General features: G+C 40.6%; 1 protein-coding gene and 1 long non-coding RNA gene across 13 annotated transcripts in view; one reads left to right on the forward strand and one right to left on the reverse strand.

Annotated features, from left to right (window-relative positions):
- The window catches only part of PPFIA2 (PTPRF interacting protein alpha 2), a 265,886-nt gene that overhangs the window by 224,874 nt on the left and 13,018 nt on the right, over positions 1 to 27,994 (forward strand). For 11 of the 12 annotated variants that reach the window (XM_080971449.1, XM_080971456.1, XM_080971455.1 and 8 more), the window contains 5 exons: positions 561 to 691; positions 3,521 to 3,675; positions 8,215 to 8,308; positions 23,691 to 23,772; positions 26,935 to 27,135. In XM_080971449.1, coding sequence (XP_080827575.1) covers positions 561 to 691; positions 3,521 to 3,675; positions 8,215 to 8,308; positions 23,691 to 23,772; positions 26,935 to 27,135 — 663 coding nt within the window. The remainder of the gene's footprint in view (positions 1 to 560; positions 692 to 3,520; positions 3,676 to 8,214; positions 8,309 to 23,690; positions 23,773 to 26,934; positions 27,136 to 27,994) is intronic. The other variant, XM_080971453.1, reaches the window with a different exon arrangement.
- On the reverse strand, positions 10,113 to 27,972 carry LOC308457566. Its single transcript, XR_013977000.1, has 3 exons — positions 27,342 to 27,972; positions 26,518 to 26,595; positions 10,113 to 10,283 (listed from the first exon to the last, which is right to left on the reverse strand). It is a non-coding gene; the product is annotated as an uncharacterized lncRNA (long non-coding RNA).

The raw sequence follows: 27,994 nt of genomic DNA on the forward strand, positions 1-27,994 counted from the left end.
TCCATATAGCCAAGAATCTTCCACTCCTTTTCTGAATAAAGAGGTTCACTTTCTTGAAATTCCTCAGTTGTGTCATGTCTTCCATCCATTGTATATTTGAGGGTGGAAACTTTCCATCCAATATGGAAACATAGGCATTTAGCCCCCATGGGTGCCTACAGTGGATTACAAAGAGTTGGTACATAATTCCACAAGCTGTTGACACCATTTGACACCATGTTGCCTGGGGGCTCACCATAGCGCCAGCACTGACCTGTGCTTGATGTTTTATGGCCAGTTGTGTGCTTATTTGGGCCAGTTTGGGCCTCAGAGATTGGAAAATGGGATTTGAATGGCTCTCTGTAGGGCCATGATCATATCCGATTATCTCCTTGGGGTTTTTCTTCTGTTACTTTTGCGTCCCACGAATGGAACGTGGTTTTTATGTAAGCCCTTATGCTTGCTTGGAAAGTATGGTGAATTCCAAACAGTTTGCCTACTGCACAATTTGAATTATTTCTTGCAAATAACTTAGGAAGTTGGTTTCTAAGCTGCCTTTTATGGACATGGTTTGTTTGTAGATCGCCGTCGTCGAAGAAGATGGGCATGAAGACAAAGCCACAATAAAATGTGAAACCTCCCCTCCTCCAACACCTAGAGCCATTAGAATGACTCATACTCTACCTTCTTCATACCACAATGATGCTAGAAGGTAAGAAGCTCATTGCTTCAGACAGTATTTCACAACTTGAATGTGCTGTGTTCTTTTTATAATGCACCCATTCATATGACTTCTAGGTGAACTTCCACATAACTTCCAATGTATTCTGTTTATCTGGAAATGCAGACTGCTGGGGGGTTTTTCCACCCTGTGATGGCTTTTCTTTTTTTCACCACTTCATGTCAGGATCCATGAGAAGTAGCTTATCTGAAGGAGAAACTGGACAAGTTTCTTTGTGAAAGAGTGGCTTTCATTGCATTGATCGTGCTTGCCCTGCTTGCATTGATTGTTTTAGTTCCTAGCTCACCCAGGCCTCTTATACGGTGCAAATGTAGTTCTCCAAGAGTAATTGTTTCTTAATTAAAAATTTGTACATCATCACCAAGGTGGGAATTAACTCTTACAACTTGACTCCTTGAATTCCAGTCTGATTTGGATGTCTGGTCTCCCATTTTGTAGCCCCTTTAGATCAAACGTGAGCAGAAGTCAGATCTAGATCTACTGGTAGATCTTTTGGTAATTTGTGGTATATGAGCAAGGATTCCGACTTCCAGTTACTTAAAGATGGCGGATACAAGATCACCCCCTGCCCTGTATTACATTGCTGAAATGAAGAAAGCTGTGGATAACCAAAAGTGGATTTTGGTGTGGAAGGACATTGAGCTCCTCAAAATAAGTTCCTGGGTTCAGAATGCTATAATTCTATGTTGTTTGGCTCCAGGCTCCAGTTGTAGATCTCAGGGTTCTAGTAAAAATCAAGACAGACCACACAAGCCTGAAGTCTACCCTCTCATGCTTTAAGTAATTGAGCTGGAGCAAAATGGTATATTTTTGTGGTTGCTCTTACTGCCTTGCTGTTGGCTCTCTATAAGTGAACTAAGGAGAAGGCAACGCTCACAACAATGATTAAAATGAAAAATCCATATTGGATTCAGTGATGGGGTTTGATATTTGTGTGCAGAAATGCAACTAATACAACCAATAACTTGAATCTTGGCTGACCTGTGCAAGGAGACCAGTGAAGGACTGCAATTTTTGACAAGACCACTACTAACCTTTTGAACCCCATATTGCAAAATTCTTGACAATTTCAATCAGGACAACCAACTTTTTTCCCCATTGAGCTCTTCCTCCTAGATGTAGTTTTCCTATAACATTGTTCGGAATATGCAGAGTGGGCATTTGCAAAGCCTTGGTAATATTGCGTCCCATGGAATAAGAGTCACTTCAAGTCCAGCAGTGCCCTCCAGGTGCCCACTGGGACACAGATAAGAAGGGGGTGGAGGCAGTGAGGTCAAGGGAACTCTGGGTTGGTGATATCAGCATCCTGCAGGTGCAGGCGCACCTGTGAGGTCACCACCACCAACTCGGAGCTCCCAGCCTAGCCACCACTTCACCCCATTCCTAGTTTGCATGCTTTTGCCACTGTTGATCTGCCCCCTCACACATCGCTAATGTTCAAATCACCACCAAGTAGGACATAGCATGCCACTTCTGCATAGTTTGTTACTCTGATAATATCACTTGTATGTGTTTGTTTTATGCTAGGAATCTGAGCTTGATCACATTACATAATTTGCAAGCTCTCTTTTTTTTCATGGAAAGTGCCCTCCACATAGGAGTTTGAAGGGTTTCCAGAGTATGTTGAGTACACTTCTAAAGGCTTTTATTACTATGAGGCAAAATGCCCTTGTAAGAATCGTGTCTTTGTTCTTATGGTGTGGAGCAGGAAGACGGATCATTTGCGGGGAAATTAAGTATCTCTGGAATTGGAAGCTGGAACAGTTTTGCTGACTACATCTAGGCAGAGATCCTAGAATCATCATTTTCCCAAGACCTAGTTTCCCAAGACCCTAGGATCAAGCAACATCTCTGCTTCTGAATCGGAATGCAATGCAATGGCAGGATTAATGGCTCAAAACCTTGAAATCCAGTTTACATTTATGCTATTCCAGACTTTCTGTATCACCAGCTATACCTCTGATCAGCAGCAAATGAGCAAAAGTCAAAAGACAAGTCTTAGCTCACCTTCCCATGGTCGAGAGCTCTCTTACAAGCCAGAGTTCATACACGAGAGCACTCTTCAGGTGCTCTGATGCCATGTACGGAAATGGCAAGGCTAACATGCCCCTCCCTATAGCCCTACCCCTTTGCATGATCACAATGCATGACATCAAAACACCTGAAGAGAGATTAGATCTACCTGCAGCAGATACAAGCCCAGCTATAGAGCAGGGAATCTTTCCCAGAAGCCTATCATCACCACCACCACCTCCAGTCAGTGCTATGGCTGTTGGTTGCTTTTTGGAACTTATAGGACTCATTCTCTGGATACGGTCAGAAATACTGTTCTGCATCCATGCCTAGTAGGAGGAAAATACCTTTCACTAGGTTTTCACCCTGTTCCTGCTCAGAATAGAAATTTCTCAGGTAAGATTTTAAAAAATCCCATTTTGGGTTGAAAACAATGTTGTCACAACTCAGATTTGTTTGGTTCTTCTCAACACATATTTCTCTGAACTTTCGAGCCAAAAAATATATTAATAGGGCTTTGATGAATTATACCTCCTTTCTGTCACTTTTTGTTAGATTGAATCATCTTGATCAGCATTAGTGAGACATGAAAATTAGCCATTGTGCTGTTCTAAATATTATTATGATGCAGGAAAGAAGCCATCAGAACCTGATGAATGTTTCCAATTATGAAGACACTCTTATTAGATTCCAGATAATTTGTTTGCACAGCTGCTTAGGAGGGGATGGGCACAGGACCTCATAAGGGCAATAATGTATTATCTATCTTTTGTGTGTATTTTATAGTAGCTTGCCTGCATCCTTGGAGCCAGAAAGCATTGGTCTTGGCAGTGTCAGTAGCAGCCAGGATTCCCTACACAAAGCTCCCAAGAAGAAAGGAATCAAGTCTTCAATAGGACGTTTGTTCGGTAAAAAAGAGAAGGCTCGACTTGGACAGCTCAGTAAGGAATTAGTTGTACCAGGCTCGGGTCGCTGTTTTTCAGTATTTTTTTTTTTAATGGTTTTGGCTTCTTTTTCAGTTTCATTTTGCTTTTCCAAACATTCATTTCTCTTCTAAACTGGTGGGATCTTTTCCACATAATTCTGTTATACCATAACTAGTATTGACTGTCACATCGTTCACTGTGTTTTTCTAAATGAGCAGGGGGCATAGGATGAGATTCCTTTACTTAATTCTGCTGCCTTTACGGAATTACGAAAGTGTAACTTTGCTAACACTTACACAGCTTAAAAACCTTGACAGCAAACATATGAATCTGTTGACTTGGCTAAAAGGCCCCTTTCCACAACCACCATCACCGTCCTTTTTCAGTTTTGTTTAGCATCCAACTTGACAGAAGACTTGGCTAGCAGAAAACTCAAAGTGGCATTGGTTCCCATGCTTTTGCTCCTATTATGAATGTAGTTGCTTTTAGCCTTCGTTTGCTTTCCATGAATCCCCTCCTGGATTCTTTTCCAGTCTTCATAGCACAAGGCTCCTATCTGTTTTGAACTTATACTCAGATAGATTATAAGACACAAAAGTATCCATACACTGGCAGAGCTATGCTAACTGCCTGCCTACGCCACTGTGGTTTGCAGAGCCACTAGCACATTTGTAGCCAGCCACTCACAACAGCAAAAGGGGAGGCAGGCAATTCTGGCCCCAATCCTGCTGCTGCTGACTTAGTAAAGTGACTAATAGTTGTAATTCTATTCATTTCAATAAAACTACACCTTTTAGTGGCTTTGCTAAGTTGCCATTTGTAAAAACAAAACAAAGATTTAGGTAACTGTCATTTGAAACAGATGGCCAGAACATATTGGTGATTATGGATCCTGTTAGAATATGAAGGATTTCCACAGTGTCTTACAGTTCGTATTTAATATCTTCATATCATTGTCCATTTACGTTATTCAGGGGCAACACTTTAGGTAAGTTTTATCCTGAATCATTTCATTCAAATAAAATTGGAAACTTCCACTTCTCAGTTTCCACATCCCTATTGACAAGAAAGAGCAAGGAAACCAATATTTAACCTAAATATTTAGGATATTTAGTGAGCAGCCCCAGTTTACCCCGGGGCAAGCAAATAGTGAATACAGCCTGCCTAACCCCCATATATTTAACTTTTCATGTAAAATATTGTACATTCTGAAATATAGTGTATATAAACAAAAAATAAATAGGTTGATAATTAGCTTAGTGTAGAATGGTCACTTTTCTCATTATTAGTAACATTCTAGTTCAGACCGTCCTTTCATCTAGCATTGGGGGAAATGAGGTGATTTGGGGTTTTTTAATATGGTACATTCAATATATTTCACAATCAATTTAATGATGAGCCCTTTGACACAAACTAGATGTTCCCATCTGCACAGACTAAAAGCTTAATATTTGTTCCATGGCTTATTCATTGTCAGTTAAATTAATCAAGATCCATTTTATTGATATTGGCATACTAAATACTATTGGCATACTAAATACTATTACGTCTGATTATCTTCTTCTTCTTCTTTAGTAAGTTGAAGGCCCCAGGGATCAAGATATAATAAATGCATTCATATCCATTATGCTCTTTAGAACAGAATAGAGATGTCAACCTGTAAAAGCTGTCCTGGGGGCAATATTAGTTGCCCAATGTGCTACCCCCTCCCCATGACTGTAACCCACCACAACATCATAACTGTATAATTGGATGAAAATCCATTCATAGTTCTGAAGAAGTACTTGAAGTAAATCACTGCCAAATGTTTGTAACAAACAGGGGTTTTCATTTCCACCTTAGTTCAGCCAAAGCAGTAGTACGTTCAAAAGTAAAATATTCAACCGATATTAATAAAATACAGTCATACCTCGGGATACAGACACTTCAGGTTGCATTTTTTCGGGTTGTGGACCGCCGAAACCCAGAAGTACCAGAATGGGTTACTTCCAGGTTTCGGCGGTCACACATGCACAGAAGCGCTAAATCACACTTTGCGCATGCGCAGACGCACCAAATTGCAACCCACGTGTGTGCAGACGCGCCACTGTGGGTTTCGGATGCTGTGGGTTGTGAACGTGCCTCCCGCACGGATCACGTTCGCAACCCACGCGTCCACTGTATATTCTGCAGAATACCTGTTCCTCTTTTTTTAAAAAAAGTGTGAGAGCAATGGCAGGAAAAAGATTGGCTTTCCATTTGCATGTTTTTGGAATGGAAAGCCCACAACTGATGCTCACAATGATCCTTCATAACTTGTATAACCTGTATTTTGTGCTTCATGTACTCAAACATGAAGTACTTCGTAAGAAGGCGAACTCTAGCTATCTAGAACCTCCATATCTCTAGCTATCTAGAACCTCTATCTAGAACCTCCATACAATGGGAGAGAGCCATTGCCTTCAAGTCCTTCTTCCTGGAGGCATCTACAGTACTTGCTGGTCTAGATCAACCTCTAATCTAAAGCCTTCTGATAGGGATTTGTGCTCTTTTATATGGCAGCAATTATAACGTTGGAAACAATGTCATTTGGTTTCTTTTTGTCCTGTGTCACAATAGGACTTCTTTTTTCTTTTCTTTTTGAATGAGAAAAGTTGCTTCAACCATGCTGCATCTTCTCTGGTCCATGATCATTATCAAAGATTTTCTTTCAGAAAACCATAGTGGTCCTTTCTGTAGTCTTGGTTTCCATAGCTTTCCACTTCTGATGATTAGCTAGGATCAAGTCACATAATGTGTTAAAGAGATCTAGTTTAGTGTTGTTGTTTTCTAATTCTTTGACCAAAAAAACCTGACTCAACGATACATATTTAAGATTGAGAGTAGGGAACTCTTTCTCTCTTTTTCCCCTTCTTTATCCTTTGAACTTGCTGTCCTTTTGTCGTCTCATTGACTCTCTCTGCAGTCTTCCAGCATGCTTTTGAAACATCAACTTTTGTTTGTGTTCTCTATTGTTGGATCTGTGATGTCTTTTCTTAAATTCAAATAATGTATCACATTGGTTGGCAAGAACAGGGTCCCTCCACCCCCATCTAATTGGAGATGGAGAAAACATGTGAAAATGTTTAAGAATATGACTTGTGTAACCACCCAGTTACCTTGTGGTATTGCTTTTAATTTAAAATAGCACAATGGTACACTATAGCTCATGCCAATGTTTCAAGCTCACAGTTGCTTAAATATGATCCATAACAGAATGCATGTCCTAACTGTGCTTGGTCAGATGATGGTACAGCTGAACAAGAGGAGATTTACTGACTCTGATATACTATATCTTAGGCAGTGATCCTGCATGTACATCTTTCATCTGCCTGTGCAAACAGTCTATATTGCTGGTGGCATGCTCTGTGTGTTTGTGTGTGTCTCCAGACTCGAAGGTGTCTGAAAGAGGGATGTGTATAATCATCTTACTCCTGCCTCCAGTAAGCAAGCTCTTTTGTCTTGTTTCAAAAACCTGCAAAACCTGCATGACTAGAGGCAACAGCGAGCAGAAGAAAGGCTTAATGGGAACTGATACCTCTAAAAAAAACCCAACCCATTTTCAACCACCTTTAAAACTATTGGTTGTATTCATAAGTAAGGAGGTTGGAAGGCCACTCATGCAAAGGGACATTCCTGGCCCCAGTTCCTCACTACCGCACCCCACACAACCAATATTTGTTGGTATTTTAAGGTTGTATTTTGCTGCTTGGTATGGTTTTAACTCCATTTTATAATTCTTTCCCATGCTGTTTTTTTATTTTGTTGCTGTTGACTTTTGTGACTTTGTTTTCTGTACATACTCTTTCCCCTTTTTGTGTGATACCAAGAGAGATCAATAGCTACTGGGCATCTAATAAATGCATTCAATAAAAAATGAAGCCTCTTGGCAGCTGAGGAGTCCTCAAGAAAGGTTTTGGTAGGATGTAGTGCCCCTAGAGGACACTTTTAAGAGGCCTAGGATGCTGTATTAGGAAAAGGAGGAGTGTGGACAAGCCCTTTCCCATACATATATTCCACTCCCATAACTTCTGGCTACAGCCCATTTTCTGTTTTCATTCTGTTAAGAGGCAGCTCTTGGGAAAAACCCAGCTAATTTCATACTTTCTCCAAAGCATTAGGAAACTACAGTTTCCTACACACAGAGGACTCTGTTTTTATCCTGTAGTGCTATGCAGTCATCAGTACATAATATGACTCGCCTCCATATTGAACAGTCCTGCAGTCAGCAGACATTTCCCATACCTCACAGGAAACCCTGTGAGTGACTGTATTTTAATAATCTGCTGTTGAGGCACCTGTGGCTTTTGCTGCTTCTTTTTCTAAGGCGTTGAGACCATCCTACAAACGATTTCCTTGTTGCTAGTTCTTATATGTCCCAGTAGATAGTGAGGAATTAGCTTCTGGATTTAGGTATCTTGCTTTGCTTTCCACCCCAGAAAACAGACTTTAGAATTTCACAGACCAAATGCTAAACTAATAGAGCCACTTGAAAAGAATGTCAATGGAGAAAATCTATTTGCTGTTTTGACACAGGAGGTTACATGGAAACAGAAGCCGCAGCACAGGAATCTCTGGGATTAGGCAAACTGGGAACTCAGGCAGAGAAAGACCGAAGACTAAAGAAAAAGTAGGTTGCTTATTCATGCTCCTTTTATCCTGTCATCCATCTGTAGTGCATTTCCTTGATCCTTTACTTATTCTCAGCATGGATTGCACCTGCTTGGAATATCCAGTAGGTATTTGTTTTCTATTTAAATATATTTGATTAGCAACACTCAGTACAATTTACAAACATATAATTTATCAAAATAGTGCAATAGCTTGCAAAAATAAAACAAGTTTTATTGGCACTTAAAGCAGCTTAAAAAAAAACAACCCCTAAAGGATTGTGTCCATTTCTCTATGTGGATTTCAGTAAAGAAGGTCAAGAGGAAAGGCTGTTTGTATTTATGAGCAGCCTGTTATAGAATGCAAATGTTCTCCTTTGACTCTATTTTCTCCTTAGGAGGGGGGCAACCTAGAGTTTTGTGTATATGAATTATAGGATAATTATATGCTTTCACTCACTGCATTTACTTGGAAGTTAAATTCAGCAGCTGCTATGATTCAGGACACATAGGCTTTGATAAACTGTAATTACTACTGCTTCTCAATACCTGCTATGCTCTGTTTGGAAACAGATTGTTTTTTTAAAAAAAACAAAGAGGGGAAAAACTTATAGGGGGGATAAGACTATTCAGTGTTTTGAAGTTTTGCTGTTGCTTCTGATGGTATGACTTTGGAAATTTCCTTAAAATTTTCTCACTCAACTTACTTCTGCTGATCCTTTCCTCAAATCTTTCCTGCTTAATATTGTCAGTTTCTCCATAGGTGTGTTCCAACATTCGACTCTTTGTTTGTAGTGTGCATATTAACCATGTTTTCTATGCCATGTCTGACTTCGAGAAAATGTATTTTCACCGTTCACTGTTCATTGTTCAAGCTTATTGTTCACCCTATGAAAATCCTGATGCAGCAATCCAAAGCTGCAACCAACAGAATTGTTCCGCCAGAGTTTTATCTTTTCCATACTATTTACTAGAATCCTTACCTGATTTCTTATCTGAGCTATGACTGTATAGAAGAAGCAGAGAACCAGACCGGGATTTGTATCATGCTGCCAAGATAGCCATTAGATTTAGAAGAAAATATCAGATAAGAGGTCTCTGACTATGAACGGTATAAAATCATTACTGAGGATCTCAGGAAAAACTTCTGGTTATAACTTCTGTAATATTTTTAAGTTTTATTTCTGGCTTCCCATTTCTAAATATTTGTAATGACTAGCACATGAAATCCTTACCCCAGTTGCCTAGAAGAAAACCCCATGGAATTCAGTAAGATTTACATATGAGTAGGCATGGATAGGATTGCACTAATAACATCCTAAAGGGGCACAGGTGGTGCTGTGGTCTAAACCACTAAGACTCTTCGGCTTGTTGATCAGGAGGTCGGCGGTTCGAATCTGCATGACGATGGTGAGCTCCTGTTGCTCTGTCCCAGCTAACCTAGCATTTCGAAAACACGCCAGTGCAAGTAGATAAATAGGTACCACTGCAAAAGGAAGGTTATGCTCTGGTTTCTGTCATGGTGTTCCATTGCGCCAGAAGCGGTTTAGTCATGCTGGCCACATGACCCGGAAAACTGTCTGTGGACAAACGCCGGCTCCTTTGGCCTGAAAGCGAGATGAGCGCCACACCCCATAGTCACCTTTGACTGAACTTAACCATCCAGGGGTCCTTTACCTTTAACTTTACCCTACATTTTAACATCCTTGAAAAACTAACGTAATATTAATAGAATACCTGTATAACACATGATGATGGTGTAGTACGAAATCAGTCACTTTCGCCCATCATATGTATAAGCAACAGAAGTAAACAAAAAATGGCTTTTGGGTTGGAATAGAAATCATTGTTCATTAAAAGAGTCTAATAATTTATATAAAATTTTGCTAGAGACTTTAGTCCTGCCTTTGTCCTTTGTCTCATTCGTTGGTGGTTTGGTATTCTTTACCTTTGCTGGATTTCTTGTTTCTAGTAATCGCATCTTGTGGTTAGCCCCTGAAAAAGAAGCAGTAACATATACGGTAATTTGAAGACCTCCTTCTGGTTACAGTGTGGCATAGGAAAGGTCCAATGTCTCTTTATTTAACAGAGCCTTGCCCAACCCAGTGCCCTATAACTCCCATCAGCCCCAGCCAGCACTATACTCTATTTAACACCATCCATCACACATTACAAAGAATAGATATAATAGGGCCCATGCTCCAAATATGCTTACAATCTAAAAGGGGAATGGGGGAATGGGAGCAGAGGTGAGCAGGGTAAGAATATATGATTACTTCAACTACTATCCTTTTGTTTAGTTGCAACTGGGGTTGGAGATTGCTGGAGTTCTGCCTACTCCTTACTAGAAAGAACAATGGTGAATGTATGAAAGGGAGCAAGCAAGGATTATGCAGTTAAATGCAAGGAATTAGTTTTTATTGGTCCTACCGCTAATTTGCTTTGCAACCTTAAATGTTCCCTATCTTCCCCTATTAAATCTGTAATTTCATGTTGCCTGTGGGGTGTTTTGCTTTCTTTAAGTTAAATGTTTTCCTATCCTACAATAAATTTGCAAATTTTAGTGATAGGATATATGTTTTAGAGACCAGTATTTTCACACTGGTGTCTTTATTTGCTTGTTCATTTTGATACACTTTTATCCCATCTGTCTGCTTTACAAAATCATTCAAGCAGCTTTTAAAGAAATCTCGGGTGAATAGTATCTGGCCCATTGACTTCTCATGTCTTGATTTTGATTGTCAACTGAATACAGTCTGCTGCCAAAAATGTCTGCCGCACAAGAAGTTCCTGGGGCTCTGAATTTTGCACACATTGTGTTTGAGACTTGCCCATGGAATCTTTCCCTGCTACTTATCTGTGTATAGATCTTAGCCCTGTTCAAATGACAGTTCTGGGCCAGAGATGGTAAAAAAGTGAGAGGGGTTAATTCACCTAATCTTCAATACATAGCCCAGACCCACACCAGTTGTTTGTGCACAGGCTCGTACGCAGGAGCTACTCTTTGTATTTTTTCAGGGTACAGATCACATGGAAAGATTCTAGGTTCATGCCATTTGTAGACACATAATCTCTGGACAATAGATTGACTTACCGTAATTCATAAAGATTGCCAATAGGGCCAGCAGGCATCATTTTAAACGTGTCCCAGCCAAATTGTTGTCTGCACAGCACCCTGGCTCTTTAGATATCAAGGCAACTAGCCTTCTACTAGATATTACACTGGAGATCATTCTGCTAAGACAGGAAACCTCACAGGGTACCAGTAAATTTAAAGCCTCCATGTACCACGGTTACATGATGGGCCAGACTTTATTACAGTAGAGCTGGAGGATGTGGTACCTCCTCAAAGTAGTGGCGTCAAACCTTGTTGCTTCAACAGAAGGTTTGTAACTTAATACCGTGTCTTGGACAAATTTATGTCTAGCAGCTATTGAAATGTGAACATGTTTACCATTTCAGTGGTTTCATGGTCCATAAAGCTAATACATCTATAGTATTCATATGCTAACTCACTGAGGTCTACATGGGCTTAATTTGTAAAAAAAATGCAATCAAAAGCAAATAATTTAAAATGCGGAATACACACACACACACACACACACACACACACACTGAAACTGTGCCCATCTAAGTCACATCTTCAATTACTACCATTGGCTGTGCATGTTTGTAAAATAAGTTTTACAGATGCAAGGTGAAAGCTTAATTATGATTTTACAATGTAAAAATATACTGTTAAAATCCTACAAACTATTAGTTTCATTTGGATGATGATGTAATTTGGATAATGATGTAATTTGAAGGGATGTTTAGTTATCATATACAAATGCTATACTCTCTCTCTCTCTCTATATATATATATATCGGCAAGCATCCCCAATAATCATCTAAATTTGGAGCATTTAAATTGCATGTTAGTTTGGGATGCAATTGGCCCGTATCCAGAATTTAAAATCTTTTTCTGTGTCTTTCAAATAAGTCTCCGCTTTCCTTTGCTTTCTTGCCCCATACCACTGTCTCAACAAAGTGCATTAATATTAGCTCAGCAAGGCTGGGAATATGTTCCCTGCCTAACTAGTTTCAGAAAGAATTAAGTATATATGCTGTCTATTTTTGATAACTCCATAGATTTTAGACTTCGGAAAGCCACAAGGTTAGAATCAACTGTTTGAACTTTCACACTATCATCCCTGCCCCATCACCATCTACCTTGGTATTGGCTGAACATATTCCAATGCATTACTAGCGCATTGTGATGAACACTGTTAATTAACAAGCCATTCAAGAACTCTAAACTGCAGTGGGTATAAGCTGTGACCAGGGCTGAAAGAAGCCTGGTTTTCTCTCCTCTCAGCAATTCTTAAGGATAAGCCACCCCTCAAATTATCAGAGTCCTCTATATAATGCAACTACCTCTTCCCTCGAGTCACTGACAAAATTACCACACTGACACTGACAAATTCCTTCTGCTGCTTACCAAATTGGTCACTTGCAGCATTTCAGCCTCTGGCAAGGATGCCTTTGCACCTGAATTTAGTGCTACCTTATTATCACCAGTAACACAGTGCGATAATTTGAGGGGGGAGAACTGACAGCTTTGTTTGCCTTTGCTCAGTATCAAAGGGGATCTGAATGCACAAGTTCTCCCTAATTCTGAATGCTTCTTTTCAAACGGTACAGCATATGGCTCCAAGCTGGGTGTAAGGACACAGGCAAGCCAACCAACCGTATTATTATGCTCCCAGATGGAGAATCTTATTGGAGTATCTCCCGAAGTGCTTTCTTGCTGCTGCAAGGAGTATCATGAGCTACAGAGAGAGGATGTGACAGCTCTGTACTGCCATTCAGCCACACCTTGGATTAGGAAAAGGTCATTTAGGAGGCACAGAAAGGGATGACAGACTGTTTGGTACTTTTATCCAGCTGCGGGATGATGCACATACCAACCCATGGGAAATCTACTGGTGCAAGAGGCACCATGAAGATCTACATTTCTGCAAAAGCACCCACTTAATCAACAACTTGTGGGATGAAGTAATCAGTGCTGGTTTGATAGGGGGAATCTGTCTCTCTGCTTTTTGTGTAGGTGTGGAAAGTCAGTGAAGATGGTCTTACATAAGAACTTCAGAAGAGCCTTGTGGATCAGACCAACGGCTCATCTCGTCCAGCATCCTGTTCTCACAGTGGTCAACAAGATGCCTGTGGGAGACCCGCAAGCAGGAACTGAGCACAAGAGCACTCTCTTGACTGCACTTAGACCCGACCTTTCAGAGCAGCCTATCTGGTTCTCCCCTTGCTCTGTTTTATCCTCACAATAACTCTGTGAGGTAGAGCTGAGACTGATAATTAGCACCTTGACCAGTGCAGCCACTAGTTGCTCCTGCTCTGAAGCTTGGTGTTCTTCCATTCATTCATTTAAATGTGTCCCGAAATCCATATATTACAAGATGTGCATGACTTCTGGTCTTCTGTATCATTGGATTTCCCATAATCAAGCAGTGCTGAGGAACCTTAGGCCTGAGAAGCTGAATTAGGTTCTCCAGGCCTCAGAACTCTCCTCAGGCCACACATCCCACTGGCCTGAGTTGGGAGCGGGTGGCGCTGTAGTCTAAACCATGGAGCCTCTTGGGTTTGCTGATTGGAAGGTCAGCGGTTTGAATCCCCACTTTGGGGTGAGCTCCCATTGCTTTGTCCCAGCTCCTGCCAACCTAGCAGTTTGAAAGCACACCAGTGCAAGTAGATAAATAGGTACTGCTGTGGCAGGAAGGTAAATGTCGTTTCTGCACACTCTGACTTCCGTCACGGTGTTCTGTTGCACCAGAAGTTGTTTAGGCATGCTGGACACATGACCTGGAAAGCTGACCAGCTCCCTCAGCCCTGAAGCGAGATGAGCACCACACCTCACAGTTGCCTTTGACTGGACTTAACTATCCAGGGGTCCTTTGCATTTAACACCCTGAGTGTTTTTTGCCTGGGTGGAATGTGTCTTTGGAAATCTTAATAATGTATTTTGCTTGTTTGGATGGAGAATAGTGGGGGGGGGGAGGTCTCTGTGTGTGTACAAACTTCCTTACTGTATAAAGGTAAAATTTTAAAAGCACCGAAACCATAATTTTAAAAGCACTGAAAATAAGTGCTGGAAGAATTCAGTCCTGCATCACTCTAGGGGCAAAATATGTCAGGAGTGCTCTGATGGTGTTTCCTGCTTGGCAGGGGGTTGGACTCGATGGCCCTTGTGGTCTCTTCCAACTCTATGATTCTATGATTCTATGAAAACACTGAAGCAGCTCTTACGGGTCTATCCCATTACCAAGCTTTCTTCCACACTAGCCATTTCATCTGAAATGGACGCCATTTGTTCTCTCAGCTTTTTTCTAAATAATCCAAATGAGACTGTTGCTAATGTGTTGTATTCTGGTGTTTTTAGCTGTCCTTCTGCTTTTCTACACTTTTGATTTGTGTCTCTCTTTCTTTAAACTGTTAAAATGCAATTGCAGCACAGCCCAGCAAAGTGCTTTTGAGGCATCCCAGGGCTAATGTTCCCATTAATTTTCCTCTTAGTCCCCTTTTTAAAAAGTGACTTCCGCTTCTCAGCTTCTGCCACCTTAATTAGTTTCTTCCTATTCTCTGGTGGCATTTTTGAATTGGTCCATAACTAGGCAGTTCGTATATAGGGGGAGCCCTTAAAGTGCTCGTTTCCTCCTTTCAGCCATAGCAATTGCTCATTAGTTAACCCTGCTCTTTCATTTTACAACTGGAATTTCTAAATAAGTTTAAACAGACATTTTATTTTAAATTTTCTTAAGCAATGGAATGGAAGGGGAAAGAAAAATTATAATGCCTCAAATTACCTTTCTTGGAGATGGCAGGTGTATTGTTTATATGCTTGTTTAGATTCATTTCTGATCCTGCGGCTCCTCTTTTTAGAGACAAACATTCTTAAAACGGGCAATATTATATAATGCAGTATTAGTTTCTGAATAACATACAGACTTTAATAAATCATAATTGTGCTTAATTTAGGTGCTTTTGCAATCTGGTTCAGTTTTAGATATCTACTTAATGCTAATAACATGCATTATATATATATATATATATAGTAGTTTTATTTAGGTGGATAAAATATTAAGCATTGGGTTGGCAGTTATAGTGTTGCTGCTTTCAGAAACCTTTGTGACTGATTACACCTGTCTTGTGGTATGTAAAGTTGTTGTGTCTTGTTTGCAGTATGTATCATGCCGTGAGTGTTTGTCTCCTGTTTTCCAACTCAGGAATTCCGTGATAGATTGGCACATTGTCCTACTCATGTGATATGTGTAAACATTACATTCAGTTCACATGGGACACAGCTTGGGTGCAAGTTATTGGTCCTCCAGGGCGGTTTGCAGGGCGCCCATTCTTGTGAAGACAATCCCAGTGTTCTTTTCCTCTGTGTTTTCAGCCAAAGTTCTGACACAAGGGGAGAGAGTTGGCTTGACCCAAGCAGATGTCCATGTTCAGAATGGGCAGGCATGGCAATGAAAGTTTTGTTTTCCATTTCATGGCAAACTCTGCTTGACATAGTTTTTTTTAAAAAGGGGACATGGTTGACAACAGAAAAAATATATATTGGCAGATCGCTTAAGATTGCACAGGAGCAAACAACATACACAAGACTTGTTAGGAGCAAACAACAGTACAGCTCAGTTTCTAATACAGTAATATTTCCATATGCACTAGACACTGAAAGCATATTGAAAGCATGCAGCCCTTCCCCCTGAATCTTGGGAACTGTCGTTTGCTAAGGGTGCAATGAATTGTTACTTTTTGGTGGGTGAACTACAGCTTTCAGGATTCTTTGTTCGGTGGGGGGATGTGCTATAAATGCATTCTGTTGACACAGTAGGTGTAACCTTCAGACCTGGCCTTAGATTTGAAAGTAGAAAAAAAAATCCCATCAGTCTTTAGCAAATGTATTGTTACAAATTGTACACTAGTTGTTTCATGGGGTGGGGGATTAATTCTGTCCCAATATATAAACATGTACAACTACTTAGCCTCAGTTTATAGATCTGTAAAGGCAGTAGATCTTGACCCTTCCAGATCACACTGAAGAGATTGCCAATGAGAGGGGAAAAGCAATCCCTAGGCTGGCCTCCTTCCCAAAATGGAACTAGGATTGGTGGCAGCTGAATGTATTGATCTCAGGAATAGGAGCTTCTCCGTGCCAGGCTATTGGATGTAGGAAATTCTAACTACAGCATTTCCTGTCTGTGTGTAAAGATCTATTTCCCAAATTGGTCCATCCTTTGTTATCATCAGGGCCTTTTTAATTTAGTTGAGTGTTTAATTATATTAGTTTGGCTTGCTCATCTTTAACTAAAAATAATAAGTTTGCTCATTGTCATATACACAGTATTGCCTCTAATGAGCCTAGTAATTAAGTGCAATTTAAAACAAAACAAAAAACTGAATTAATTGCTTACCATCTATTTTTTTCTGATTCTTATTGCTAGGGGGGAAAAAACCCATTAATTTAGCCACTAAGGGTGTATGCTTTTGTTTAGCCCTTCGGAATAATTATTATCTGACTCTTAATTATTTATAATTGCCCATTATTGACTAAATATATGTTTGCCTCTTCTTTTTGTGTCAGGACCCATAAGAAATCATTATACATTAATATATCTCTGAGTTGACGCACAAACTTCTGCCTCCCTCCACAAATATTTTTTTCTTATATATAGTTGTTGCAACGCCATACCTACCCTCTCCAGAAAAGAGAAAGGACAATATTCAGTGATTTTAGCAAAGGCAAAGGTAATTCTTTTAGATTAGGTAGTTATTTTTTTTACAAAAGAAGTGTGAGAAGGGTCAGATTTTAGGATCTTTGCTACTCAGCTAATAGTAAACCTTCAGTCCCTTGCAGATGCCCTTACAGAAGATAAATAAGAGATCTGTTCTGGCAAATGGGGCACTGCCCCACCAATCTCGGGTTGCCCTCAGCCAGCTCCCACCTGCCTGCCATCTTGAGGCAGTCATGGGTGGCTCTGCCTGCCTTCCATTTTGGCTCCCCCTACTGCTGGTCTGTCTCCCTGCCATCTACGCCACCAGGCCCAGTGGAAATGAGCCAGCCCTGTTGAAGCATAAACATTATGAACCACCTCCCAGCTCAAGCCATTACATCTCTCTCTATGGACCAGTTCGCTCAGTCACAATCTTTCTTCATATACAACACAGTGTCTCCAAGGATGCACTCATATGGAGAGCATAAAATATGACGTGGGTCCATTTTATTCACACGGTGTGACCTTGCATTGGTGATTTCCCCCTGAAACAAACCGCCGGTACACAATGGGGAACAGGATCAGAACCATGGAGAAGAGATGTAAGCCCTTGCTCCCATAGCAGCCCCAAGCAGAATTAGGCCCTCCTCCCTTGTGCCTGCTCTTCTCAGTGGGACCTGCGAAGTATGCTGCCAATTGTGGCTGCATGAAATCTCCATTAGGAAGTTGCTTCTGTATTTATGGGAAGCCTGGATCAGACATCCCAGTTTACCCCATCCTAAATTGTACACCAGTTCGTTCATTCTTCAGGGGAAAGCCTATTTAGATGAGGGTATGAATGGCTCCTAGGTAAGGAACTGTATCATTAATGGACGTGAATAAATTATAAGGAAAATTGTTATAATGGTTCAGGGAGTTGATGTTGCAAATCTGATGAACTGTAAGGAAGGCAAATGTATGTTTTTTCTTACGTGTTGACTGAGGCTAGTTCTGTTGTCATTGTAATCCATTTTGTATGTTCTACATTCAAGTGCCTTTAATTCAAGGTTAAGCTTGAATAATTTGCATTTCTTTATCAGGGAAATTAGTGCTATCTAAATGTATTTACTCTGTAGAGGGTTATCTATTTAATTTAGCTAAAGCAAGAGAGATCGGTTTTAATTTTAAAAAATCATACTTCTATGCTGCTTCTTTAATTTTTTATTCTGTCATATGATTTCTTTTATGGATTGACATATATTCATTAATATTTGTGTGCTTTTCTTTTCCATCCATCTCTCTTCATCTCATGAAAAGCACATCTGGGTAAGTTAAACCACAATGGTTGCTGATCATATTCATTTTCAGCACCATATTTGGATTTCTTCTTTTATTTCCTCTTATTATAATTTTTAAATTTCTATATAACCACTTTAATTTGCAGATCTATGTGGAGAGTTGAACCAAAATCAAACTTTAAAATATTCTAAACTTGGGCAACATTGGAGACCTTTTCAAGGTCTACTCCTGTTTGTTCTCAACTTGTGGATATATGAATATATTTTCATATGAACTGAGTGAAATTCTAGATGAGCTGAAATAAATGACAAAAAAACTTGTGCTCTACCTCTGTGGTAAACAGTTTCACTGGTATTTCACTCATTCATTTGTTCATTCACTTGTTCTATATGACCCATATATAGAACAACAATATTTTGTATTGATTTTCCCACTCTTGGTTTCATTTCTTACCAATTCAATTAATTTGCAAGTTTGTGAATATCTTTTTATTGCTCTTCTCAGTTTGGCTAAAATTATTCCAGCTGCAATCCAAACTCACTTACATGGGGGTTAGCCCCACAGAAATAAATGGGGCTTGGTTCTGGGTCGACATGGGTAGGTATGCACTGTTGAAACAATTGCTTTTGTAAAAAAATCAGGTAGTAGGAGAGAAAAACTCCTAGTCAGACCATGTGTAGCCCCTTCCATGCAACGTATGTAGAATTTTACACATATATAAACTTCCCAACATCTCTGTGATTAAAACAGTAAGCTTACAAAAAGCCCTTTGGTGTGTGGAGCTGCAAGGGACAGAAAATACTAATTTAAGAGTTGTATGTTAAAATGTATTTCTACGATGGGTGCAATCAAATATGGATTTAATATGCTTTAATATACCTGAAAACTCCAGGGGTCTGTAATTGTATTTCGCAAGTTTACGATAAGATTCCAAGGCCACATATTATGCAGGCTGGTTGATTCATTATGGTAGTGGTGTTATATTTTGAACAGTCATTATTTCTCATTATAATTCAAAGTTAAGGCCCTGGCTTCTAGTGGCTACTCAGCAATTCCAAACTATATTTCCATTTACCTAATGAATGCTTTTAGGAAAAAGCAATAACTTTCACCACCTTGAAACATATGCACAGCAATTACAGCATTATTTAAGCAAGCTGTGCTTTTATTAAAAGACTAATCAAACTTCCCCACTTTTTAGATTTTGAAACTTTTTAATTTGATTTTTTTATTATCTTTTGAGGATTCCCCCGCCCCCTTTATACTAGCAGAATATATATAGAAAATGAATTACACATGTGTCCAGAGAAGTTCAATAGTGACTTTAAATTGTGAAAGAAACCTAGCTACACTGTATGGAGTAGAACTGTGTGCTGTTGACTGTTTTGAATTTCTTTCATGGAGCAGTTCAATACTCACACACAACACTAAGCCAAACCATGATACAACATATAGGAGCAAATGTATAGCTTCCTGGAGAGAAAGTTGCAGGTGCTTTGCTTCTCAATAACACAGTAACAGCAGGAATGGGGAAGAGGCAAAAAACTTGTGCACTTCTCTCTTGAAATCCAGCCTTTTGCCCTAAGCAGGGCCGGCCCACCCAAGAGACAAGGTGAGGTGACTGCCTCAGGCAACAGGATCCACAGGGGCAGCAGATCTAGCCTTCGAGGAGTGCATTGCTTGCTTGCCGCCACCACAGTAACATCAATGGCTGCTTGGAAGCTGGATCTGCTGCCTCCTTGGTAGCCTCACCAAAGCTGCCTCTACAGCAGCCTCTTGGCAAATAGGAGACACTGCTGGTCTCCTCCCACCTCTAGGGAGGAAATGGTAGGGGTTGCCCTCTGGAGTTTCCTGGGCTCTGCACCTGCCCTGCATAATTCCGAGCAGCCCCATCCCTGCATAATGGCCTTTGATTTGCACTTCAACCATTGGGTTGATTTGATTCTCCCCCCCCCCCCCCAATTCCTGATGCAGATCTTCACTCACCCCTTCTCTCCCTGGGAGGGTATGTGTGTGTGTCATTTTGTGGTTCCCCTCACGTGCCAACATGTCTTGGGCCAGCCCTGACACTAAGTTCTGTGTGGATCAGGTCTTAGTACAGTGGTACCTCGGGTTAAGTACTTAATTCGTTCCGGAGGTCTGTTCTTAGCCTGAAACTGTTCTTAACCTGAAGCACCACTTTAGCTAATGGGGCCTCCTGCTGCTACCGCACCGCCGGAGCACGATTTCTGTTCTTATCCTGAAGCAAAGTTCTTAACCTGAAGCACTATTTCTGGGTTAGCGGAGTCTGTAACCTGAAGCGTATGTAACCCGAGGTACCACTGTAGTGAATAAGAAATTTCAGTGGCTACCAAGACTTCCTTGACAAAGACAGCATTCAGCCAACCTTTGAAGAGAGTAGCCCCATAATTTTCTAGTCAAGTTTCTCCAGCTGGGGAGTTCTCTTGTGAATCCCCTACTGAAGTGGGAGATAGTCACAGAAGTGCAGCAGAAGGCTCCCTGTTGGACTGTGTCCTTCAGCAGCAGCACTTACAAGGTTTTTTTCCCTATGATAAACATACATACTATCCTGTAATCTAAGCTTATGGCACTATGTTGCGTTATAAACAAGGCTGCATTCCTGTTACTACTTCTAAGAAAAAACAGGTACTCTTTATTACATCCAGTGGGACTTAAACATTTCATTCCACACTGGATTATATCTGCATAATGAGGTGCAAATGTTTCTGCTCATCTGATATCTTAATGAAAGAAAATGGCTGAAAATCAATGGCATGCAAACTAAAGTCAGCACCCACTTCTGCACTTGTGTTCTCAATTGGAATTCGCTGAACATTAATGCTATTCTCTCACGTTTCATATTTATATTTTTTCCCCTTTATCTTACACAGAGAAGTGTACTGTAGGTCCTCTGCTCATTACTGGACCTGACATTGAATGGCCAAGATTACATATAAAATTCTCTCAATTGTACAGCGCAATAATAGTGGTGACTGCCTTGGCAACCCATTCTATTAATTTCCCAGATGGCTCATGAAAGGTATCAAAAGGACCAAAATACAAATAATTATGCATATCTATCACAGCATAAGGCAATGACTGAGGAACTGACCATGGTAAAATCATAGCTCACCATCTTCTGCAAAAATGAGTGATCCTGAGTTGAGTTGTGAAATAGCAAGCTGTTATTGGATTTCACCATGGTATCTTTAAAAAAGTAACAGGGGTCACCTTATCTAGCATTTTCCAAGTAGACTTAGCATGTATTTCCAGGTTATTGTTTTCTTTGTTTGCCCTTTCTTTAAGTTTCTAAGGTCCCAATTATATGTGGCTCAGGTGATAGGTAAATCATTGACCCAGGTCAGCATTCCCTTCATACATTGTCATATTTCAGTGTTATTTACCATGTGTGCTAGGCCCATACACACCCAACTCTAGCATGACAACATTAAGCAGTCCAGTGGTGGGTGGGTGAGAGAGGCTGGCATGCTAACACTGTATGCATTTGGGTTGGCATGCATGGGTAATGTAATAGGAAGTGTTTGCAACATTCATGCAGTTAACTGCTTTCTTAATGACTCCATGTCGTGTACAAATTGGAGCTCAGAATGCCACAAACAGTATTCTCAGGGGATCTTCCATCCACAAAACTGCCACCCTTGTTTAGCTTCATTGGTGAAGCTAAACAAGGTCCATTTACCCTTCTATGGACCTTTTTAATTTATTCCACTCCAACGTTACTGTAATTTTTAATACTCCACAATATAATATATATATATATATATATATATATATATATAAAATATGTTTGAATATGTAATGGCTTGTAGAATGGAATGGTAAGAAGGTCAGTTTGAATTCTAGGGGGTTTTTTTGCATAGACTAAAATGGAACAAAATGAGTTTTAATTATTTTTTGCATTAAATTGAAAAAGAAAGCAATAACCAACAGCAGTGTATTAACTCTACAACATTTCATTCATTAACAGCCCTAAAGGAATGGAGCAAAAAAAAGGGGTTCTTTTTGAATGTCAGCATATTTCAGGTTATCCTGTATAATTTAATGAAGAAGCTGCAAACAAGTATATGAATAAATTCACTTTAGTAAATTCAGTTAGGAAGGATTGGAGAATGTTATTATCAAAAGAGCAGTCTTGCCCTTGAGCCATGATATTTAAAACATATAGATACCTTCACTGAATTCAGTGGCAAAATTCAAAATTGGCATCATGAAGTTAAGACAGGTTAAGATTAATCATGTGATTGGTTGATAATATTTTTTTAAAAAAAACTTATTTGCATGTGTGTAAAAGATCAGATTTTGAAAACTGTCTTTATTTTTGTAATGGTGAAAATAGTGTCCACCTGCTATCAAACTGTTTTCAGAGTTAGTTTGCATGTATGAATTACGTATCCTGGTGTACAAAATGGAAAGCTCTTGAAATTATATAACCTATGTATTTCGTTTTTGAGAAATCACCAAAAGCAGTTTGATCAGGAGTGTTCAAGCACTCCTTTATCGTGGAAGATATGTGTTCCCCATTTCAGTCAGGTGACATATTCTACTTTCCCCCTCTGCAACAGCCATAGCAGGAGGTGCTATGTACCAGAAAGTTCTGGGCCTTGTCAAATAGCCAGCTATTGATTTGACAAAACAATACGGTGTACAAAAACACTTCTTCCATGACGTAAGAACCTCCCCCCTCTCCCAGTAACCATTCACACCTGAAGCCCTCAAATGACTAAGTGAAATTTGGTTTTGGAAAGAGCCCAACATGTGTATTTCAAATCTAGTTCTTACAACAAAGTGAATATGGAGTCCATCTCTCATTGTACTGCTTAATTACTTTCCACAGAAGTCAGTGTTAATTTGGCAGGAAATAGCTGTTCTTTCTCTAAACGGTATCCTGAGCAAACATACCTATGCAATGGTTTATAATACAACTGAATAATAATGGGTTTTCCATGCAGTTTGAGTAATGCTGAAAAATAAAGTTGAAAGTGGTTTTGTCCACATGTTGGATATTCATGAGTGACTGGCCACCTACCAGGGATGCTGTAAAAGTGGTTTTCCTGCATTTGCAGAGGGTTAGACCTTTGAGGTCCCTTCTACCTCGATGATTCTGTGAATTCAGCAAGAGAATTCATGGCCAGGGGAGCCCATTTCTCTCAACAAGGGAAATAACATTTTCTCTGTGGTCTGAACAGTTCAACAGTGCTGACGGACAAATAAAGGCAGCTAAAGTACTGTATATTTGATGTGATTTACCACAGGCTAACTGTATCTGAGCATAATTGTGTCTGTGGTGCTCCCAGGTACCACCATATGCTTTAATAGATTTGTGATGGTCTTTCAGGCATGAACTCCTGGAGGAAGCTCGGAGGAAGGGCTTGCCTTTTGCACAGTGGGATGGGCCCACAGTGGTTGCATGGCTAGAGGTAAGTGCTAGGAAATCTTCTGAAAAGGTGGCCATATCTGATTGTACCTTAATGTTATGAATCACTGAAGATCTAATACAGGTTTGGCATTCATAAAGGAAAAACAAAAGCAGCACTAATTCGTTCATTTTACTGAGAGCCTCCCAGAATGCTTTATACTGCGTTCCAGCACAAAGCAGCAAGTTCTCCAGCTGTCGTCTTATAGAAGCAGAGAATGGCCAAACCTTTCTAAAAATACAGATTAATCTAAACGAATCTGAGGATCTGTGATGAATAGTGATCTTTTCAACCCAACCCATTAAGAAACCAGCGTTTCTCAATTTTTACTTGCAGCTTCTTTGCTTGTTGTTGCATTCAGATTTTGGATCGAATTAAGAGTGGATTTGCATGTCAGCCTACTACACCAACACCTGTGGTTTTTGTACCCATGGGGCTCCCCCTCATACATGTGAGAGCACTTGTATGGACAGGCAGTCACCTACAATTTCTGGTAAATTGTTGAGCCAACATGCTGCTCTAAAGAAGCAGCTATGCTTCTGATACAGAACCTAGCAAAAGACCGATAGATATAACAGGCAATGAGAACCACCAAGCCTATAATCCCTTGATGGTTCTGCAGTCCCTTCCTTCCTCTGGTTTGTTCTCTCATTCCTTGTCCTTGTTTTCTCTGCCACTTGTCTCCTGATGCCATTGGCTGATCTGCTTTGATGACATAGTGAATCCTTGAAGCTGCCAATAGGTTATCAGATTTGATGTCACAGCGGGGCTAGTCCTCCTTTGCCCAGTGTGCTGACAGTTTAGGGTGTCACTGCAGACTGTGATTTATTGTTTTCCAGTGTGGGCATATGAAATCTTAAGAATTCAGAGGCATGATTAAGATAAGATAAACCAGATTCAGCAGTTGTTGATAAACCTACTGTGCTGCATTAGTTTCTAAACTCTTTTCCTTTTTTAAAAAAAAGTTTTATTACAAATAGCAAGCAACACCACATCCCACACTGTAAACAATGATCCTCAGTTCTATTAAATGAAAAGTTGCTTTCTGGGTTGAATCACTCTGGCTTCTGAACCTCCCTGCGATATTTAAAATCTGAATACATCAGTAAAGATAGAGGAGTGTTCAGCATTAATAAACTCCACTTTCTTGAGTACAATCACTATAAATCTGTTTGTTCTTTAAAAAGCAAGCCATTTAGAAAAGCTAAAGAGTTTGCTCTTCCTTCGATGTTAAAAACAGATGCTGTGTTTCAATCCACAATGTGCAGGATTATTACTGTTGAAGTGAGATTCATACACTTGTATTTCAAAGGTAGAAGCACTGAGTGTGTTTGATGAAACAGAAGTCCCCAATAAGCTTTAGTATTCAAACATATGTTCTCCTACTTGGTTTACAAGTTTGTGAGAGAGAAAGTGTGTTTTGAGCTATTAGGATTTTTTAATGGGGAAGGAACAACTTGATTCAAATGATACAAAACAAAGGTTCTGTATTTAAGTGTGTAAAAGGTACAGTTTTTTTAAAAAAAGGAAAAGTGCAGATAATCATAGGATCTGAAAGCAGCAGCTTCATTCCATTCATTTTCCGTGAAGGAAGCCTAAATTATTAAGAAGGCTTAGCTGAAAGATGGTAACCAAAAGTGTATTGATGTAAGAGGAAGTTTTGTAGCTAAAGGCTAAAATGTGGCTTTGCCCTAGACTATTCGAATATTATGTTGCTTTTACCCCTAGAGTTATAATCTACCCCAGGTGAAAAACTTTCTTCTTCTGGATGGGAAACAAGAGGAGCAGGGGGGTGGCCAATGCCGGATTTACGTATAAACTAAACAAGCTATAGCTTAGGGCCCCACTATCTTGGGGGCCCCTAAAAGTTAAAGGAAAAAAACTGGATGTACATTTCCAAAATATAAGATACAAAAACAAATAAAATGGCTTTAGATACCTATTAGGTCCATAAATTACCATATAGCATATATTCAACACAAAAAACAGCGACAATTTGCTGTTGACAAAGGACAGCTGGACGTATAAAAGGGCCCCATTACCTTCAGTAGCTTAGGGCCTCATCAAACCTAAATCTGGCTCTGGGGGTGCCATTTGTTTCCAAGAATGACAGCACTGTTGTTGAAACTGAATTTTAAAATCATTTCACTCGGTGGTGTCGTGGTGGGGGCAGGGGGGTGATACACCCCAGGTTCCATGCCTGCAGCGGTGACAAGAAGTCACCCCACGGGGCTCGTGGCGGCACGAGCAGCCATCATGCAACCATAGCCACCTTTGGAGGATCCTCCGTTCGCAGCTGCAGCAGCGAGCAGAGGATCCCAGCGCCAGCAGCAAACCACTAAGTGCAGCGCATGTGCGGCGTTGCACGCATGTGCTGTATGTAGGAACGCCGCACATGTGCTGTATAGCAGTTTGCTGCCGGTGCTGCTCCAGCACTCCATCGTCCGCGGCTGTAGCAGTGCTGGAGGGATCCCGGCACTGTCCGTACAGCGCTGGAGTGGCACTGGCGGCAAACCACTATACAGCACATGTTCGGCATCACTACGTATGGCGCATGTGTCATACATAGCGATGCCACACATGCGCCCTACATCATAGGTGTCACAACGCCTTCCTTCACCCCTGATTTCACTACACCTGAATTGCATGTAAGCTATGATGAAGCCAGAGGTTTTGAAGCAAAGGATTATAGAATGAAAGGCAGTTTCAGAGGGTGAAAATGTTTCATTAAAACTTCCCAAACCTTACCTGTTTTGCACCAGTTCACTCCTGTTCAGAGTCTCTATCAGTGACATGCTTTGGTTGGAAAAATAACTCTGCTTCTTCCTAGTAACAAAAAGGAAATCGAACCAAGCCTGAGTGTATGACCGTTAACACTGTCACTAGGGAAAGGACTGTATTAAAGCAAAAAGAAATTGCCACTGAAACGGCAGCCACTTGGGGTTAATAAAGAGGTTCACAATGGAGCATTGCCCTGAATGCCAGAAACAGCAACAGGTGACAGTGTGGTCTGCTTTTGCAGCCCCGTCAAACGCAAACAACAAGCACCCCATGTTTGCAATATGCACACCCAATTTCAGCTCCAGGCATAAAACTTCAGGAATCAGATTTGCTACTTTTGATGCTCACTGTTGTTTCCCACCCTCCACCCCACCCTCTCAACAGTTGTGGCTGGGAATGCCCGCCTGGTATGTTGCTGCTTGCCGTGCAAATGTGAAAAGCGGTGCCATTATGTCTGCCTTGTCAGATACTGAAATTCAGAGGGAAATTGGAATCAGCAACCCTCTTCATCGCCTAAAGCTCCGTCTGGCAATCCAGGAGATGGTATCACTCACAAGCCCATCGGCCCCTCCGACATCTAGAACGGTGAGTCACGTTCCTCTCTCACTCACCTAGAATTCAGCCTGAGCATGGAAGTTAGCCATCTATGGACCTCTCCTTTCTCAGCAAGGCTTGTTTGTCTTATTTGCTTAATAGTTTTATCTTTAGTAATGCTTTCCACCAATTTACCCAAGGCGGACTTTAAGCTAACAAACATGTAATTTCTTGGTTTCCTTTTAAACACTTCTTACCATGCAAGGAGACAGCAAAAATCATGGGATGAGAACATGCAGGAGGTAATGTTTTGGGATTTGATTTTAGTTTCCATTTCCCCACTGTTTTTCCAATGGAAATAACTTCAGCCATTCCCAGATTGGATCTCTGGCGCTGTCTCATTCCCAAGTGATCACTGCTAACTCTTCAGGGGTTTGCATTAGTTGTAGAAATGACTCTCAGCAGGCAGACATAGCACAAAGAGATGCTTTTGCTGATATTCAACAGGAGTTGGAGGGCAAGCGTCCCCATGTCCTAAAAGGCATTTGTTGAGGGAGTCATCTGGTGTGTAAGGAACACATTTTCTGTGAAAGTGGCTTTAGCCATGGGCAACCTTTGTTGGGGGGGAGGGCAAAGCAGTATGAGGGCACCTGGGCTAGTCAGACTAGCAGGCAGCATCAGCACAAAGTCACAATGGCCAGTGTCTCCTTAGGCAGGCAGCAACAATAGTGAGGGCACACAATATTTCTCTCCCACTGAAGTAGGCATGTGTGGCCACAAGTCTCTCTCTCCTGTTGAGCTGGGCAGAAGCAGTGGCATCTGTCGTCTCACTGAAATAGACAGACATGCCTCAGCAGAGAAGTATGGTTTTTCTCTCCCCCTTTTTTGGTAAGTCCTGCTTCTGGCCATA

This window comes from Podarcis pityusensis, assembly GCF_964106645.2.
Source record: "Podarcis pityusensis genome assembly, chromosome: 10".
Taxonomy (NCBI): domain Eukaryota; kingdom Metazoa; phylum Chordata; class Lepidosauria; order Squamata; family Lacertidae; genus Podarcis; species Podarcis pityusensis.